This window comes from Lynx rufus, unplaced genomic scaffold, assembly GCF_022079265.1.
Source record: "Lynx rufus isolate CCGP_SWC_20201006 ecotype Redwood Valley unplaced genomic scaffold, mLynRuf1.p SCAF_14, whole genome shotgun sequence".
Taxonomy (NCBI): Eukaryota; Metazoa; Chordata; class Mammalia; order Carnivora; family Felidae; genus Lynx; species Lynx rufus.
In genome coordinates this window covers 33,326,264-33,346,053 of record NW_025814828.1, presented here as the reverse complement: position 1 = coordinate 33,346,053, position 19,790 = coordinate 33,326,264, and the positions used below count along the sequence as shown (strand labels likewise).

The 19,790-nt window shown below is 39.4% G+C and overlaps 1 protein-coding gene across 2 annotated transcripts in view; it reads right to left on the bottom strand.

Moving 5' to 3' along the window:
• Positions 1 to 7,775: 7,775 nt before the first annotated feature.
• SYTL5 (synaptotagmin like 5) overlaps positions 7,776 to 19,790 on the bottom strand; it is a 109,663-nt gene continuing 97,648 nt past the window's right edge. For both annotated transcript variants that reach the window (XM_047076391.1, XM_047076392.1), the window contains 4 exons: positions 13,797 to 13,905; positions 12,297 to 12,432; positions 9,006 to 9,214; positions 7,776 to 7,918 (listed from right to left, as the gene is read on the bottom strand). In XM_047076391.1, coding sequence (XP_046932347.1) covers positions 7,776 to 7,918; positions 9,006 to 9,214; positions 12,297 to 12,432; positions 13,797 to 13,905 — 597 coding nt within the window. The remainder of the gene's footprint in view (positions 7,919 to 9,005; positions 9,215 to 12,296; positions 12,433 to 13,796; positions 13,906 to 19,790) is intronic.

Genomic DNA, 19,790 nt, shown 5'->3' with positions numbered 1-19,790 from the left:
CAAGTACTCAGGAATAACTTGTAACAGAACACATTAGAGATATTAGGAAAGTGAATTTAATGAAAAAGACATTAAAGTTTGCAGCAAGTACAGGGTGGCACAAAGCTTTGGTTTGGGGTACATATTCCATACAGAAGCTTAGAAGTAGGCATGTTAAACATTTAAGTATTGCTGCTAATTTTGCACTAAACATGGCAAGACAAGTAAATAGGAACAGTTGAAGAAAACCAAGAAAACTAACAAAATAAATGCAGACTTCCCATCATCTCCAGGGGATTTAAAAAATGTTACTGTTTCCTAGAGTTTTCCATCCTTTTCTCTTTATTTAAAAACAAAGATACTGTATCATACACTTAAAAATGTGTTAAGAAAGTAAAATCTCATGTTAAGTGCTCTTAATGAAATTTAAAAAAATACAAACAAATGAACTATCAAACCACAAAAAGACATGGAGAAACCTTAAATGCGCATCGATAAGTGAAACAAGCAAGTCAGAAAGGGTACATACCATATGATTTCAACTAATGACATTCTAAGAGAAGGCAAAGGAAAGACACTACAGTAAAGTAGACAGTAAAAAGATCAGTGGTTGCCACAGGTTAGAGCACAGGAGATTTTTATGGCACTGAAATTATTCTGCATGATGATGTAATCGTGGATGCAGGATATTATGCATTTGTCAAAACCCACAAAACTGTAAAACACCAAGAATGAACCCTAATATAAACTACGGACTTGAGTTAATAATGATGTACCAGTATTGATTCATCAACTGCAATAAATGTACTACACCAAGATGTTCATTATAGGAGAAACTTGTTGGGGACGGTGTAGTTGTATATGGGAACTCTCTGTACTTTTTGCTCAATTTTTCTGTAAACCTAATACTGCTATGAGAAATAAAATCTATGGATTTAAAAGCAACCAAAGAAGTCGGATTCCTATCTGAGCAGGAGTTTAGGAGAATAAATTGGCAGCCAAAGCAGGTGGGTGGCACAGACAAAGCAGAAATGAACACACTCACAGGTAGGCTACCCAGCCTTTGGCAGTTTGGAAAATTACCCCTCTTATTTCTTCCCAAGGAGAGCCCCTGTCCTAATGTCCCAGTGAGCCAATGATCGTTAGCTGTTCTTAGGATATTGAGAGTTTGTCTTCCTTCTCCAGCCCACTAAACTCTTAGACTCATCTTCAGGCCCAGAAAAAAACAAAACAAAACAAAACAAAACAAAACAAAACAAATGGACTGCTTGTGACAACTACACTCAATCTAGGAATGGAGACCAAGTACATTCAGTCGGGCCAATTCTTGCACTGATGATATGGTGCCCCTCTCAGAGGTTCTGTAAATATTTGTGTAACATTTGAGGAACGCCTGCCTGGTGGAAGAGGTACAAAGGAAACCCTCAATGGAGGCACCCCCCCTTTCCCTATGTCCTTGGCAATTCATGTCTAGCTTAAACTGTAAATCTTATTCAACAAAACAAACGCTTTGCCTCTAAATAGACCTGTCTTTCTTAGAATTTATCAACCATGAATCGCTCTTCAGGCATGGGGTCCCTTCTTCACTTATTTATTGAAATAGACATTATTTCATCCTCCTAATACCATACTCTTCCTTAGAGAAGTTCTCTACCTCATTACCTTTTCAGGGATGTTTAGTGCCCCTTATAACTTGGCACCCCGGGAAGTAGCCAGGACAGCCCCTACCCAACCCCGTAAACTGGTTTTGTGCATTCAGATGCTTTGCAAGCATATGATTCTAACAGGGCTGGGTTTTGAGGTAAAAGGAAAAAGCTGAAAATTAACAATAATATTTCCATTAATCCATGTGGGATCATGAGGAGTTCCCAAGGTTCTTGTATAAACCCCATTAGTCAGAGGGACAATGTAGGAAGATATTTAGGAATTAAGGAGGACAAATTAAGTGAGGGTGATGAAGGTCAAAAGCAAAAAGATTCAGGAAATTCTAGACATCTATTTCTTCATATCAACTGAAAGCCAATGATCTCTCTTCAAAAATGTCCATTTATGAATAATGAATATGAGGAAAGGATAGAAAAGAAAATATATTCCCAACCTGCAATTGCTCTAACTATAGTTTAACCATAAATGATGGACATAAACTGTCTTGTAACAGAATGGTTCCCTTCTTTGTTTCCAAGTGAGAAAGATTTTAAAAGTTTTATTGTTTGGACTCATCAATTCTCATGGATTTGCACAAACGAGTGTCAACTTTCTGAAGACAAAATTAACCTTGGGCGAAGCAGAAAAAAATGCATGGAAGGAGCAATCAGACTCTTTCCCAAAGTAAGCAGATCTAACAATAAAGAGGTGAAACGAAAATATTTAGATTCAAACACATATCTAGTTCTCTGCTCTTCTATAAGGAGCCTTTTTTTTTCCTCACAAATGCCAATGACTTAAACTTTCCTTTAAATTATACTAAAATATTTTACTTTCTTGCTGTGTTAATCTCTGCCTCAACCAAAGAAAAAGAAAAGCAGAGTTAAGTCTCCCTTTGTGCTGAGATACTAAAGATAAAAATATGATCTACTACCCCATATGAGTGTTTTGTCATGTACAGGCAATACTAACTACATATTCCACTTCCCTTTTCCAAATATGGAAGGAACCCCCTGGCAGAATAGTTTGATGAGTTCTAGGGAGGCAAATGAGGTACAAATGCTGATCTTTGAAACACTGTGCATTCCTCATAATGCCAAGAGTAGTTTGTATTTCTATGGAATTTGTTTCAACAGAACGGTAAATTTCCTTCTCTAAGTAAAAAGCACAATTCTGAACAACCACCCTGTGAGGAAGACACGTTTGATCTCTCTAGCATGAAGGATAAGCAATGGGCCACAGAAAGAGATGGTCTTTACACCAAAAGAGGGTGTTAAGGAAAGGCATGGCAACATGGTTTGCTTGTAGATTCCACAACCTGTTAACAAAAAAACTGACCACAGTTTTTCTCCCCATCAAATAAAACACATTTTGAAATATTTATTATCTAGTCAGATGAAGTAGGAAATTCCAGCCTAAAAATAAATTACTATTACCCACAATGGGTAATATAGCACAAAATAAGATTCTTTCTTTCTTTCTTTCTTTCTTTCTTTCTTTCTTTCTTTCTTTCTTTCTTTCTTTCTTTCTTTCCTTTCTTCTTCTTCTTCTTCTTCTTCTTCTTCTTCTTCTTCTTCTCCATTTTTTTTGTATTTCTATACACTGGAGACCACTTAATTGTACATAGAATGATTAAGTTCCAGCCAAGCATTCAGGAAAAGAAGGGCCCAAGAGATTATGAACAACAGAGGGCTGTATCTAGCTCACCAATGGCCTCCCCCACCCCAGTGGTTAAAATTTACAAAGCATATTTACATATATTACTTTCTTTCATATCTTCAGTAACTCCAAGTTATCCTGATTATTCCTATTTTACAGGCAAAAAGATCAAGGCCTAGATTGGATACTTAACTTGACCGAGGTCACATAGTTGGTAAGCAGTCAAGACTTGAGCTAATATCATCTGAGTCCGAGGTCAGGCTCCTTCCATTTCACCATGATTGCCTTGCAATGAACAATGTCCAAGTTAGCCAAATCTAACCTGCCATCATGACATAGAGCGAGTCCAGTTATTACAGTTGAGTTATTTTATCTTCTTATGCAGTGTTTCTCAAACTGTGATCCATTTGTATCAGAATCACCCAAGAATCTTGATTAGAATGATGGGAATTTCTGAGGATTTTGTTCAGTAGGTTTGGAGCAATGCTCTGGAATCAGTGTATTAAATTCATACTCCGGATGATTCAGATAATCCTTTGGAATCCTCGATGTGGCTCGATTTCCATGGCTATTGTTCAAACTTTGCTAGATCCAATTTTTGTTATAGTGTTACCTGTGTAGATTTCCTCCTCCTGTTTGTTTTAATTTCAGAGGCCATAAATGACACCATTATAGGAGGAGAGCCCTTCTGCCAACTTCTAAAGGCAATGCTCTGTTTAATGTGAAATATCTATATGGAACAAAAAAATAAACATTGATCACAGTCCCAAATGCCATAGGCTTTTACTCTGAGGTACTTCCGGGATGATTCAATATTTCGATCTACTTTGCTTCTAAAAGTAGGATTTGCCCTTGTTTCTTCCATGACTTTCTCCTCCTCCATCAAATATAAACCTTAGGGTAGCAGGTGATGATGAGACTGATATTACTGTGAATCAGGCAGGTCATCCATTAGTTACTTAAACACTTAAAGATCAATGGTCATATATTTGTGTGGGTTTATTAAGGAAAAGGAGACTAGGATTATGAAGTTACATCAAAATATCTTTGTGTTTGGCATTTTTGTGTCCTGGAAGATCTACAACATGATGATTCCAGTTATAGTGACAATGTAAGTGAAATGAGAGCTGATAAATTATCTTCCAGATGTCCTGAAAGTACTGTTGACAACCTGAATGGATAAAGTCAGGCTTTAAAGCTTGCCCATGTCCCTTTACAACTTGTATGATTCAAGTGAGGGAATGCTGAGGGCTGAGATGTCCTGACAAGGACACTCCAGCAAGGTCATGGTATCTTCTGAGAAGGCGATATGGAGAGCTGGGCTGGAGAGCACTCTCTGTGCTTTTATCTGTGCTGAGATAGACTGGGCTGAACTGTCCAGCTGAACTGGCTCAACTGGGTAGATGACAGTACAAGGCACTGAGACAGGATATACTAGAATAGGAAGAATTGGGTACAAGGGGAAGGTGGAATAAAGGGTTCCATTTTGACTATGTTGAAAACATGAGCTATGCTGGTGGATAGGTCATATAGGTAGGTGGGTCTGAGTCTAAGGCTGAGAGGAAGGGTCTGGGTTGGAGATGTGAGTTTGAAGTTATAAGCATATAAAACTACGAGGGCAGCATACATGATAATGCCAGAGATGGTGTATGAAGTGGTAAGAAACCACAAGCACTGAAGAATCCGATGCTTATCATTTAACAATCTTTAACAGAGAAGGAGAGGGAGCAACTAACGACACAGAAAAACTAGGCATATATGATATTGCAGAAGGCCTGTACTGAGGGGCTACTGGGTTGTTTTCTATCTTTTGCAATAAATACTTTTGTATGTACTCATTTCTCACATCTGTATCTATCTCTGTAGGACAAATACCCCAAATTGGAAATACCCAAAAATCTCATTTTGAATTTCGAAGTGTTGATGTTTGAAAGAAGAGGTTGTTCAGAAAAGCCACCAAACATAGATAGCTTAGTTAACCATATTTAACATGGCATTTGATAGGAATGGTTAAATAAATTTGCTATATCCCTATAATGTAATACCCTACATGCATAAGAAAGAATGAGACTATCAATCATTTCTGCTATGGAAGAGGAGGAAGGCAGATGGACTTTTCACAATTTTGAACTATTTGAATTGTGTGCCATTCACATATGTAATCTAGATTTAAAGATATTTGTACTTCTACACAATACTTAGTAAAAAGAATGACATGAAGATCAATTTACCTTTTCTCTCTGAGAACAACATCGCAGGTTTCTGATGGACTTCTGCATACCTAGGTTTCGCATTGTGGAAATACCCAGTTAGATGTTGAATTTTATGAAACCCTAATACAGAAAACTGCTCTAAATGTGGCAAAGATCTGAACACATAAAGTTTATGCTCATCTAGAGTTTAAGTTATAGATTTTAGAATTTATTATTTTGCCACTTTTATTGTTAGCAAATAAATCTACTTCATTTTGTTTACTGTATTTTTAAAAAAATTTTTAAATTTATTTTTGAGAGAGAGAGAGAGAGAGAGAGAGAGAGAGAGAGCAAGCACGGGAGGGGCAGAGGGAGAGGGAGCCAAAGAAGTAGACTCCAGGCTCCAAGCTGTTAGCATGGAGCCCAATGCGGGGCTTGAACTCACAAACCATGAGATCATGACCTGAGCCGAAGTCGGACGCTTAACTGACTGAGCCACCCAGGCGCCCCCATTTTGTTTACTTTAGAGATGTCTCCATACTTCACCATCATCTCCCTCTCACGTGTCCCCAAAATGTCAATGAAGACAGAATGGGTCAGGTCAAGTCTGAAGACAAGTGTTCCAATACAGGAAGTAGTGATGATCTTATACTTTGTGTTTTGTTTCTTAAGAGGGGCAACATAGGGATAGGAGTTTGAGTTTTTAAAAAATATTCCATATATACTGAGCTACACTAGACTGGTAACTTTAATTTTTGAGAATTAGCCTTTTTTGAATAATACTGAAAATGGACTGCTTATTCCCTCAGAATAATGCTAAATATATTCTTAAATCAGTTTTCAAAATTCAAGAAGAAATTTAGAATGTGGAAAAATTAGCTTGAATAAGCCTAAAGATGATTCTACCTTTCTTACCACTAAAATTCAGTTTCTATCCTTTCAAAGATTTTATATGAATTCAAGTAAAAAAATGAGCTGAGGGGCTAGACTAGGACTCTGGCAGAAAAGTCGATCAGGTACTTCATACTGAAGTAATCCGACTCTGCTCCACCTTCTTTCATCTATGCCCTCCTCTCCACCTGGATAAGCACAAGATTATGCCAGGGGCTACAGTAGAAAGAATACTGGCCTATAAATCACAGCCTGGATTTAAGTCTGAATATAGTCATAGCTTCTATATGACCTTGGCCAAGTCATGTCAGCTCCCTGGGCTTCAGATTTGGAATATGCAAAATGAGGAACAGGTCTGAGGTACCTTTCTGCTTCAACCACCTTTGCATTTAAGTTTGGTGGCTAAAGCATCTAGAATTGCAGGTAACAGAAAGTATGGTAGACTGAACTACTGGTAACAATTCTTCTTCCCTTTCTGCATATCAACCTTGCCATGGCTTCATCGTGCACAGATGGATTTTCCTGGCTCTTGATTTTAGGCTTGGCCATATGACTTCCTTTGACCAAAGAGATATCAGTAAATATGATACAAGCAGGAGCTCAAAATGTGCATTAGTTCTTACTTCCTTGTAGTTAGTGGCTTAGAATATTTTATAAACTAACTGTTTATAATAGAACTAATTGTTAGGTCATAAGTAGGGTGACCCTACATCCTAATTTTCCCAGTTCAATCCTGGTTTACATCTGTTGTTCCAGTATAATAATTTCGTTCTTCTCATTCTCAAAAGTGGGCTGATTTAGATTATAAATTATATAGTCACCAAAAAAACCTTTCAGTTCATCTTGAAAACTTACCTGGTTAATCCACAAGTTTGCTACAATAACAGGGCCACCTCCTTGTCCAAGCAACCATCCCCACCATGCCTTCTTTGGACTGTGGGGATTCCCAGTGTGAGAAAAGGGTAGCCAGTATTCCTTCTTACTCTTCAAATGATCTATATTATGAGTGGCCCTTTTATCCCTCAAACCCTTTTAAGAAACCTAAAATAACTCATTAATAGAAGTTTAGGGACTCCAAATCTCTACTGTAGTTTCAAAGAAGCTTGCACCATTTCCCTTATGGTATAAAGCCTATGAATCACTGTACAATTTGCTTGCTGACAGGACAATGTGACACACTTTCCATCATCCAATCAAAAAGGCCTTGGTCCATGGACATATGGAGGTACATGCTCTTATAGACACTCAGCAAGTCCCTAAATGTTCATAACACTGACATCTCTCCCCGCATGTCCCAGTTCCCTCAGGTGAGAAATGGCAGGGAAACAGAATCCCAGGTACCAAGCCTGATAATAATAGGAAATGGCAGCCAGACAGTGCCTGGAGGCCCCATTTTGGAGACTGGTACCTTCAGAGTCTACACTTCCCCATGCTGGAACGGAGCATGAGTACACCCTCTACGGGAGTCCCGGGATTGTCGGCCATCTTCTGCCAAAGGCGTTGCTCTTCCCCCTGAGAGTCCATCCAATCCACGTTCTTCCCATGGCTCATACCTGAAGAGGGGGAAAAGGAGTGTTACACTTCACAGATGAAACATTTCGATCTTCTGGAAGACACTTATCAACCTCTAAGGGGGTCTTTTGAGCAGAGAGTCCTTCACTGGCTTGTTTTTCCTTACCGCATCTAGTGAGTAGTGTTAGTTAGAACGAAAGACTTCGTTTGTAGTCTGACTACTCACTTCTGCCAAGATGAAGAGAAACAAATCAGGACGGCCCTAGTGGGTCATTTCCACCACCCTCCAATTTGGTAGTTTATCACAGAGCAGACTCTCTTCTGGACTGAGTTAACCTGACAGAAGAACAGGCTGAACGGGTCTCTGAATCACTCGCTTTTTAACAAGGCCCCTTGTTAAACTCCCCACTGACCTGGGGATTTTTCACTTTAGTGGTATAGATATTCTTGGCTCTCCTTAATCTATAACAAAGTAGAGCATCATAGAGGCAGGGTTGTTCTTAACAGGAATATAGACCATGGTGCATGCAGACCCTCCATGTCTTACTTAAATTATGGAATAATGAGAATCTGGGGGGCTACATGTGCTCTACTACTGTCATTTCCCTCCAATTCACCCTGTTGGCTTGCACCTTGTGGCATCAGTAGTATGCTTCCATAATCTGTTTAAACAACATTAGATGTTATTTTTTAGCGGGGAAAATGGGTTTCCTTTCAATTCAACCAGTGAGTAATCTGAGAAGAGGATGAAGTAAAGTTGGTCTTGGAAATTGTTCTCTCCCCTGTCAGAAGTCTGTGCTGTCTTGGTGATCTTCTCCTGAGCAAAACATGAAATAACACCCAAGAAGGTAGTTGGAATTCACTTAGACTAAGATGTAGGTGATATTTTATAAAAGGACTGAATACAAACATTTTATATCTTAAACTTATAGCCAAAGGATGCAAACTTATGTAGTAGTATTTTTAACAATGAACAGATTCTTGGCTAAAGGGATGGAGCATGTGTGGTAATTTCAGGAATCAGTTAAGCTGAAACTATGTGTGCATCTACTACACGTTAACCAGCAGGAACCACTCTTCTGCCCCATGCCTCGTCACAGACCATCTCAGGGTCCCCAAGTCCCTCACCAGTTCCAGAATTCAAACGAACTCCTCCCAGAAAGATGTTGCTGGAAAAGGCCTCCTTGTCCCAGACAGTAAGTTCGAGGCAAACATTCCTTATGTCCTGGGGATGCAGGCCACTGAACATGAAAGTATGGTTCCACTGAGGGTTAACACTCTTTTTTATTACCAGAGTTTTGTGCTTGGTGGCTTTGCTATCATCAGGGAGCAGGTAGCTGCAAGAGAAAACGCAATCAAGCCATTGGTGAGACAGTAGCAATGGCATCCTTGAGTAGTCATTTCAATTCCCCATCATTCTTTAAAAAAATTTTTTTTAATGTTTATTTATTTTTGAAAGAAAGAGAGACAGAACATGAGCAGGGGAGGGGCAGAGAGAGAGGGAGACACAGAATATGGAACAGGCTCCAGGCTCTGAGCTGTCAGCACAGAGCCCGATGTGGGGCTCGAACTCATGGACTGAGATTATGACCTGAGCTGAAGTCAGAAGCTTAACCGACTGAGCCACCCAGGCACCCCCAATCAATTCCCCTAATTCTTAGTATGTGTGTGTGTGTGCATGCGTGCATGTGTGTGTGTGTGTGTATTTGATTTTTTCTTCTAGGTTCTTCTATGCTTAAATCTAGATTTAAGTGGATTGGTTTATTGTTTATTTTAAGTAGGGCGATAGTAAAATTCCTGCACTTTCCTTTCTAATCCTATTTTGGTCCCTCATCTTGAAATGAAAATATCTCCTATAGTAGGTGCTTACAATAAATAAGACACCTTGCAACACTTGAGATTGCATTTCATGTACCAAGAAAAAGACTCCTTATCTCCCAATATTCATTCTCTCCTTCTTCTTTAAAATACTCATTTTTTTTTTTTTAGTTAGGCACAAGATTGCCCAGAATAAAGACAACATTCCTAGCCTCCCTTGCAGCCTATATAGCTGTGTACTAAGTTCTGGCCAATAGGACACAAAAAGTGGCTCTATATGAAGTTTCTGGGAACTACCTTATGGCTGGAATTTGGATGGCATAGCTGAAACTCCAGCAGCTACCTGGGCCAATGAGGTGAATACCATTAACAAGACAGAAGAAACATGGGTCGCTAATTATCATGAAGCTTTCATACCTGCCCTAGATACTTTACCTTTTGTGTTTGTTTACATGCAACAGAAAAAACTTTGCTTTCTCAAGCTCTCTTAAAAAAATGTAAGGTCTCTTGAAAATCAGCTCAATATTTAGGTGTAACTAGGGAGACAATTTACTAGAAAGTTATAGGCCCTTTTTCATTATAGAACAAAGATACTATCTTTTATTATCTCTGCTTTGTAAATGTTCAACAAGATACAGTGAAAACTATTTCAAAAGATGTTAAATCACCCCTGTAAGGTGACAATGAGGCCACAGGAAGGAGCCATCCCCTCATCCCACCAGACAGTGAGCAGGAAGAGGCCGGAATGGATGGTGGGAATAATGAGAGAAAATGCAATGGCAGGATACAAATAAAACATATCTTTTGTGCTTAAAACTATTGTGAGAAAGACTGAAGGACAGATGGACTGGGACTCAGGCCCACACACTCACCAGCAGGAAAGTCCCAGATATCTGCTTCTCTTTATTATTTGCTTTATCAAAATTAGAATGTTGTGAGGGTAAAAGTTTGACTCATTTTCTTATAGAGACAATTATACTTTTCTAATAAGGATTGATGAGAAGAACAGTAATGTGATTGACTCAAAGAATTAACCTCGTGCCTAAAATCTATAATAAATCCACAAAACATAAAGAGAAAGAAAGCCAAATATAACACTACAGAAAATCATCAATCACAAAGAAAGAGAGCAAGAGAAGAAGAGAGGAACAAAGAAGAACTACAAAAACAACCAGAAAAACAATGAACAAAATGGCAGTAAGCTCCTACCTATTCAAAATGATCTTAAATATAAACGGCCTAAATGCTCCAATAAAAAGACAGAGGATGGCAGAATGGATAAAAAAACAAGATCCATCTATATGCTGCCTATAAGAGACTCACCTCAGACCTAAAGACACATACAGAGTGAAAGTGAAAGGATGAAAAAATTTTACCATGCAAATGGAAGCAAAAAAAAAAAAAGTCTGGAAGAGCAATAATACTTAGACAAAATAGACTTTAAAACAAAGGCTGGCTGTAACAAGAGACACAGAAGGGTATTACATAATGAGATAAGGATCAATCTAACAAGAGGGTATAATAATTGTAAATATCTATGCACCCAATATTGGAGCACTTAAATACATAAAACAAATATTAATGGACATAAAGAGAAATTGGTGGTAACATAGTAACAGTAGGGTTTAACACCCTACTTAAATCAATGGCAGAAAATCAATAAGGAAAAGGTATCTTTGAATGACACATTAGACCAGATGGACATGACAGATATATACAGAACGTTCCATTCCAAAACAACAGAATACAGATTATTTTCAAGTGCACATGGAACACTGTCCAGAATACATCACATCTTAGGCAACAAAACAAGCTTCAATAAACTTAAGAAGACTGAAATCATACCATGTATCTATTCTGACCACCATGGTATGAAACTAGAAATCAATCACAAGAAAAAACTGGAAAAAAGAAATACGCCTCTGCCAAAGCACTCTCCAGTTGATATCTCTGGGGAAGGTGCTCTGAAATCTCTACTTTTTACAATTTCCCCTAAGAGAGCAAAACACCAATGATCTAATGTTTTTGTTGCTTTTGTATATTACCGGTATCAAATGATAACAAAGCACAATAAAAAATATATTACGTGTAGAAAATCATATTTTCTCCTCCTTTGAGAAATGAATCTTACAGGAAAATCGGCCAGTATTGAGGATGAGAATGATGAGAAATCCTGAAATATGCTGGAAGCAAGCTGAAAGCTAGAATAAGCAGCCCCCTCTATACTTGTGTTGTTTCATATCTAAAAGCCAGTATTTATGGGGCACCTGGGTGGCTCAGTCAGTTAAGTGTCTGACTCTTGATCTTGGCTCAGGTCATGATCTCACAGTTTATGAGACAGCCTCGCATTGGGATTCAACTTTTGAGACTGTTTGGGATTCTGTCTCTCCCTCTCTCTGCCCCTCTGCTGCTCACTCTCTGTTTCTGTCTCTCAAAAATAAATAAACTTAAAAAAAAAAAGGCAGCATTTAAGGGTAGCTCTTACCTTGTACATTTAGAGTAAGACTAACACAGAAGTCTCACAGCCACCACTGTCTCATGGATCACAGACCCTCTCATCTCCCATTAAGTATTTTCTAAAATGAGTTAAAACAAAATTACCCCTTCACAAAGCTATCGCAAGTGCCTCCCGACTTCACTGCGGTCAAATTCTTTGCCTCTTTGATGAACACTTCCAGTATTCCTCCAAATATTACAGGTGACTCCTTCTTCTTTCCCCTTTTGAAGCTCTTCTTTCCTGCATCGGCCATCAAAATGAGAGAGATTGAGAGAGACGGAGAGAGAGGGAGGGAGAAGGGAAGTGAAAGAAGGAAAGAGAGAGAGGGTTCTATTTCAAAGTTCAGAAAGAAAATCTGCAAATACTTATTTCATTTGCTGACTGAATCAGGTCTTTACGCTACCGTGTATTTTTCCATGTATTTATTTAAATGTTTTTTACCCCACTGGATTCCTTCTGGATAGGTCTCCCATTTGTGTTTGTTGAAAAACAAGAACAAATAAATTTATTTTTTTCAATATATGAAGTTTATTGTCAAATTGGTTTCCATACAACACCCAGTGCTCATCCCAAAAGGTGCCCTCCTCAATACCCATCCCCCACCCTCCCCTCCCTCCCACCCCCCAGGAACAAATAAATTTAAAACTTTATTCCCCAACAAGGAATATCTTTTCACAGGTATATATAGAGAGAAAAGGGAAAAGACCCTGAGAGCTGCCTGAGCCACATTCTTGCTCTCAGTGAGAAACAGCTACAGTGAACGCCAAACACAAGTGTGCAGACTCCAAAAGAGAAAATTCCATAACATCCTTCTTGGATGTTTCAGTCCTACAAATTGAGAACTGTGCAAGGCCAGCTCCAAAGGCAATATATAGCCCAGGCACAACTACATTTTTGAGTGAGAGAAAACTCTTCCTGTGTCACATTTTTATTCTGATGAAATGTGCTCAACATGAATAATCACCACCACCATCACCACCTTTATTTAGTGCTGCTTTAAGCACTTTACATGAATGAACCTATTTAATCCTTCCAATAACCCTATGAAGTAAGGAAACGGAGGCTGAGAGACAGTAATTACTTGCACAGGGTCACAATGAAGAGGGTGATAACGAATAGAAGGACAGAGGAAGATGGCTATAGGAGTTGATGGTAGAAGGGCAAAAGGGATTTAAAAGTTGACTCCATCTGGATTTTTCCTTTGGTGTGTTCTAGTCAACTTCCTCCTCAAGACTCCCTGAGTAACTGTCAATATCATAAATAGGTACAGCAGCTTTTTATACCTCCCCTCTCAGCAGACTGTACCACTCCCTCCCTCCCCACTCCATCCTGGGGAAGATTCTAGATCTCTGGGACTTCCAGGAAACAAATATCACCATTAAGGCTGGTTTCTAAGTATGAAATTTGCCCTTTACTTGTAAAGATCTTGCACCCTTCCCCATATGTCAGATATACTTCTCAACTCTCTCCAGTTAGTGACACCTAATCCTTTACATTTTCATCCGCGTAATGGGAAAGTAACATAATCCAACAATTCCTGAGCCCTATTCCCATGCTTCTAGATACAGAATGTCCTTGATCAAAGTCACCAATTTTTACTCTACCTTGAACTTGTTCTAGAGGAAGCACCAGGTTCTCCTCTGGGGGAATGTAACGTAAGACAACTGTCAGCTCTCCTTTATAGTGAAGGCCTATGTCAGCAGCAAATTCCACCTGGCCAAGGGAAAACACGTGAAAAGAAAAAGTGACAATGCTTGGTTTATTATTTTGTAGCCCATGTTTAAATGTACAATATTAACTTGCTGGATTAAATATGACAATCCATTTCCATTCAACTATGTTAGAATTTACTGGTTTAAGATATGCCTTAGGTATAAGAAAAAGAGAGGCTGGAAAACTCTATGAAGGTATTTCTCTGTAACTTTTAACATTAAAGTAAAAGGAACTTGAGAGGAGATATAGGACACACGTGTGGTCAGTCAGTGGCTACTGACAGTCTATGGTATAATGAGGACTGGAACCCATCAATGAACATATAGGTTGGGGTATGAGGTGGAAATAAAGATACCACTGAAAACAGCCCCAGAAGATCCTTCTCCTTGTCTGTTCTTGAGGTCTCAAGGCTTTCCTAAGTGACCAAGAGGGGGAAAGTAGGCAGTAATGCTTGGTTCACATTGGGCTGCCAAGCCACCAAACATTAAAAACAGTGTTGGTAATTCACATCATTAAAATTCAATGTGGAAGTGCTGCTATAAACATTGGGGTACATGTACCCCTATGGATCAGCACTCCTGTACATACAATGGAATACTACTTGGCAATGAGAAAGAATAAAATCATGCCATGTGCAGCAACATGGATGGAACTGGAAGGTATTGTGCTGAGTGAAATAAGTCAGTCAGAGACAGACAGATACCATGTTTTCACTCATATGTGGACCTTGAGAAAATTAACAGAAGACCATGGGGGAAGGGAGGGGGAAAATAAATACAAACAAAGAGGGAAGGAAGCAAACCACAAGAGACTCTTAAATATAGAGAACAAACTGAAGGTGGATGGCGTGGGGGGGGTGGGGGGGAGAGGGAAAATGGGTGATGGGCATTGAGGAGGGCACTTGTTGAGATGAGCACTGGGTGTTGTATGTAAGCCAATTTGACAAATTATATTTAATATAAAAAAATAAGTTGAAAGTTAAAAAAAAAGTAAATAAATAAATAAATCATTCAATGTGGAAAAACTGGTTCACTTGGACATTGCTGGTGGGAATGTAAAATGGTGTAGCCGTTTCAGAAAACAGTTTGGTAGTTGCTTATAAGACTAAGCATACAACTACCATACAACCCAGCGATTGTACATTGGGACGTTTATCCCAGAGAAATGAAAGATTATGTCCACATAAAAAGCTGTATGCAAATATTCATATCATCTTTATTTCTAATAGCCCCAAATTAGAAACAAACTAGATGACCTTCAAGAGGTGGCTGGTTCAACGAACTATGGTACAGCCATACCATGGGACACTACTCAGCAATAAAAAGGAATGAACTAGCAATATACACAGCTTGGATGAATCTCGACAGAATTATGCTGAGTGAAAAAAACCCATCTCAAATGATACATGCCATACAATTCCATTTAAATGACATTCCTGAAGTGACAAAATAAGCGGTTGCTGGGAGTTAGGGAAGGGTGGCAGGAGGGAGGTGGGTATGGTTATAAAAGATCACAAGGGATCTTTGCTGTGACGGAACTGTTCTGCATCTTGGCTGTAGTGGTATATAAACAAAGCTACACATGTGATAAAATTGCATAGAACTAAACACACACACACACACACACACACACACACACACACACACACACGAGAACTGAGGAAATCTGAAGAAGATGGGTGGATTGTATCAATGCCATTACCCTGGTTGTGGCATTGCACCATAGCCTTGCAAGATGATATCACTGGGGGAAACTAGGTAAAGGGTACATGAGATCTGCCTGCATTATTTCTTATAACTGAATGTGGATCTACAATCATCTCAAAACCAAAAGTTTCAATTCAAAAATTCAATGTGAACATATACCAAGAGCCTTTGTTCTGTACGGCTCCTACTTGCCATGGAGTCAACAGAACTATGACTTTTCATAAGTGGGGTAAGAAAAGTCATATACTTTCTTAGGCTTTTCCTTCAGGTACCTGACTCCTGAGCACTGAGTCAAGGGCTGAGAACTGCTGTCTTCTGAGAGGGTAGACCAAAAGAATTCAGAAACCCCAAAACTCACAGTGAAGCCAGAGGCTGTTCAAGCTTCAGCAAAGACAGAGACCATTACCAGGAAAAGGAATCCTTCCCTGACTTTCCTCTTGGTCGTGGTAAAACTTATTAGTAAGGGTGGGAAAAATCATTTGAAGTATTTTATTCAATCTTCTTACTAGGGGTAAACATGAGATTGGATGGTGAAATAGACTATCCATCTAATTTTTAACTGTTGTAAGTCACGTGCCTTGTAAAAGGAATTTTGTTTTGACAGTTTTAGTAAAGTTTACTTAATGAGAATGTCACAAATGGAAAGTTCTAATGGACATTATAGCAGATTAAAGACGTCATAACTTTTTGATACTACAGCCAATGAGAGGTGGGGTATTTATCCTCTCTCTTTGGATGAGTGGACCTTGTGATTGCTTTGAATAGTAGACCACGACAAAAGTGACAATGTGCCAGTTTCTGGGCCCCAACCCTAAGATTAACAGCTTCTACTTCCCCTCTTAGAATGGACATTCTTGGGGTGCTCCTTCGAGAAGCCATGATGTTGAGGCCCAAGCTACATGGAGAAGCCACATGTAGGTGCTCTGGTTGGCAGGCCTAGCTGAATTCCCAGCTGGCAGCTAACATTAAGTGTGAGACAGCCAACTTGAACAACCAGCATAGTCAAGCCTTCATATGACTTCAGAGCCTCAGTCTACCATCTAGCTGCAACCACATGAGAGACCTTAAATGAGAACCACCTAGCTGAGCCCAGTCACCCCCAGAATCATGTGCAATAAATTGTTTTAAACCACTAAGGTTTAGGGGCACCTGGGTGGCTCAGTTGGTTGATTTCAGCTCAACTCTTGATTTCAGCTCAACTCATGATCTCACGGTTTGTGGGTTCAAGCCCCATGTCAGGCCCAGCACATAGCCTGCTTGGGATTTCTCTCTCCCTCTTTTTCTGACTCTCTCCTGCTCACATGTCCTGTCTCGTCTCGTCTCGTCTCGTCTCTTCTCTTCTCTTCTCTTCTCTTCTCTTCTCTTCTCTTCTCTTCTCTTCTCTCTCTCTCTCTCAAAATAAACATTAAACCACTAAGGTTTAGGGTAGTCTCTATACAACAGTTAACCAATGCAGGCTCTATTTGCTTTTGGCTGAAAGTTTTGGATAGGAAAATATGTTGTTAGGAAAAAGTGATATGTGTGGGTATCACATACTAATATATAGTATATTAGTAGAGGCTAAAACACGCATTATTGGGATTTATTAATGTTCCACTGATATTTAGCTTAAAATATACTGGTGACTTTTGGTAAATACAGTCTTCAAATCTTTTTTTAAATGTTTTATTTATTTTTGAGAGAAAGACAGACAGACAGACAGACTGTGAGTGGGGAAGGAGCAGAGAGAGAGGGAGACACAGAATCTGAAGCAGGCGCGGGGCTCAAACCCACAAACTGTGAGATCATGACCTGAGCCAAAGTCAGTCGCTTAACAGACTGAGCCACCCAGGTGCCCCCAGTCTTGAAATCTTATGAGAGTAGAAAATAGTACAGATAAAGTCCTGTAGCATTATAAACACATACAAAGAAATTCAGTGGAGTATCTTCTAGCCTGCATGTATCTAATGTCTTTGGGATATGTGCTTGCTTCGGCAGCACATATACTAATGTCTTGGGATATTTTTTGGCATTCTTGCTCAGAAATTCCAAGGCAATGTCATCTTCTGACATACCAACATCTTACATTATTAAACCACCTTCTGCTCAGAAAAATGGTATAATTCAACGCATTCAATTCTACCAACACATATGGAACACCTTCTTGTAGTAATGCTTTTAAGGCATTTTGCTGAGTGCTGTAGGGACACATAAGACACAGACCTTGCTTTCTATGAGTTTTCACTCTATCCAGGAGACATATATTCAACAGAAGCTCTATTAATCTGCCCTTATTTAACTGATTCATCAGATTAATGTTCTCCATTCCCAATGAAGAGCAGATCCTCTATACAAAGACCATGCATGCCTACTTCTATCAGCTGAACTCTGCTCATCAAAAGCTAGGTGAATTAGTCTCCCAGGCTCTTTATGCCAGGCATGTTTGTGGTTCTAATTATATAAGTTAATATCAATAAACTAAAGAGAAGAAAAAGACAACTACTACTATAAAAATTAAGCTGAATATTTTTAATTTTTAAAAAATATTTATTTATTTTTGAGAGAGACAGAGTATGAGCAGGGGAGAGGCAGAGAGAGAGAGAGAGACAGAATCTGAAGCAGGCTCCAGGCTCTGAGCTGGCAGCACAGAGCCCGATGTGGGGCTCAAACTCACAGACTGTGAGATCATGACCTGAGCTGAAGTTGGATGCCCAACCGACTGAGCCACCCAAGCGCCCCAAAATTAAGCCGAATACTTCTGAAGACCTAAGTATTTGAAAATAAATTTTCTATTGGGTTATGTTTGGGCTCAAAGCTGTAAAAGATTAGAAAAAAATCATGAGGGGCACTGGGTGGCTCAATAGGTTGAGCGTTGGACTCTTGATTTTGGCTGGAGTCATGATCCCAGGGTCATTAGAACGAGCCCCATGTCAAGCTCCATGCTGAGCGTGGAGCCTGCTTGGGATTCATTCTCTCTCTCTCTCTCTCTCTCTCTCTCTCTCTCTCTCCCCCTACCCCTCTACACCTCTCCTGCTCATGAATGCTTTCTCTCTAAAATAAATAAAATGAAAAAATAAACTGAAAAAAAAATAATCATGAATATTTAGAAAGCTTTTATGTTTGGTTTACTTTGAAAGCATTCTTAGGTTCTTATTGCACTTTAGAAAAGCTCAAACTAGAAATTACTGATAATGCATTAAGGTCAGAATTTATGCCAGGAAGATATGGAAGAATTCTAATCACTGAAACTATACTGAAACGAAATGAATTATTACTATATTAGAAGACTTCAAAATAAATGCACATTTAAGTTAAAATAAATGATTAAGAAATGCACTGGGGGTGTATGTTTGTAGGTATGTAATTTCTGTGGCTTTATTAACTGACCTACTATTTCAAACTCAGGTCAAAGGATAACAGTTGCTCTGATACAGACGCAAAGAAACTACTGTGGGAAGAGAATAATCTAGATTGGGATAAAGAGGTGGCCTTTGCTTGGTGCTTAAAGGAGAGGAGATATGATGACTGATAAATACAGGATGGGAAGAAGGTCAGTCTGGGTTAAGAAAGAAGATACTCACGAGCAAAATATAGTGGGGACTGTATAAAATGTGTTTAAGAACTGGTAGGAAGTCAGGTGTGATCAGAGGTGTGTGTGAAGGGAGGTTGTGGCAAGGAGGATGGAAACAAGGTGTCTACTCTGGGTTGCCTGGAAGACTTTAAGACACAACTTTATCATAGAGTGTTTTATTAGGAAAGGGAGTGGAGAAGTGGGACCACAAAACGAAGACAGACTTAAGAAGGCTGTGATATCAGGCAAAGTTTTATATGGTGAGCAACTCGCTCAGTTCCACAGGGGAGCTTTGGAGACAAGACAGATCACATGTCAGAGCTGTCTCAACCAGAGACAAGGGAATCAGAGTGTTTATTAAGTATGTTCCTTCACCCATCACTTACCGATCAAGGGCTCTGCCCTCAACCTCCAGGAAACTTACTCAGGCTGCTCTGGCTTTCCGCTCCCACAGACCAAGACCACATCAGCAGCTTAAGGGCTGGCTCCTCGCCTACAAAGACTGGCAGGTGTTGGCTTATGTGAATGAAAGCCATGGGGAACCACATATGCATGAATGTGGGGGTATAGGTAGAGCACTGGCATCCTCCTCTGTTACAGAAGGCCGGGCCATATCAAGGGGCCACTAA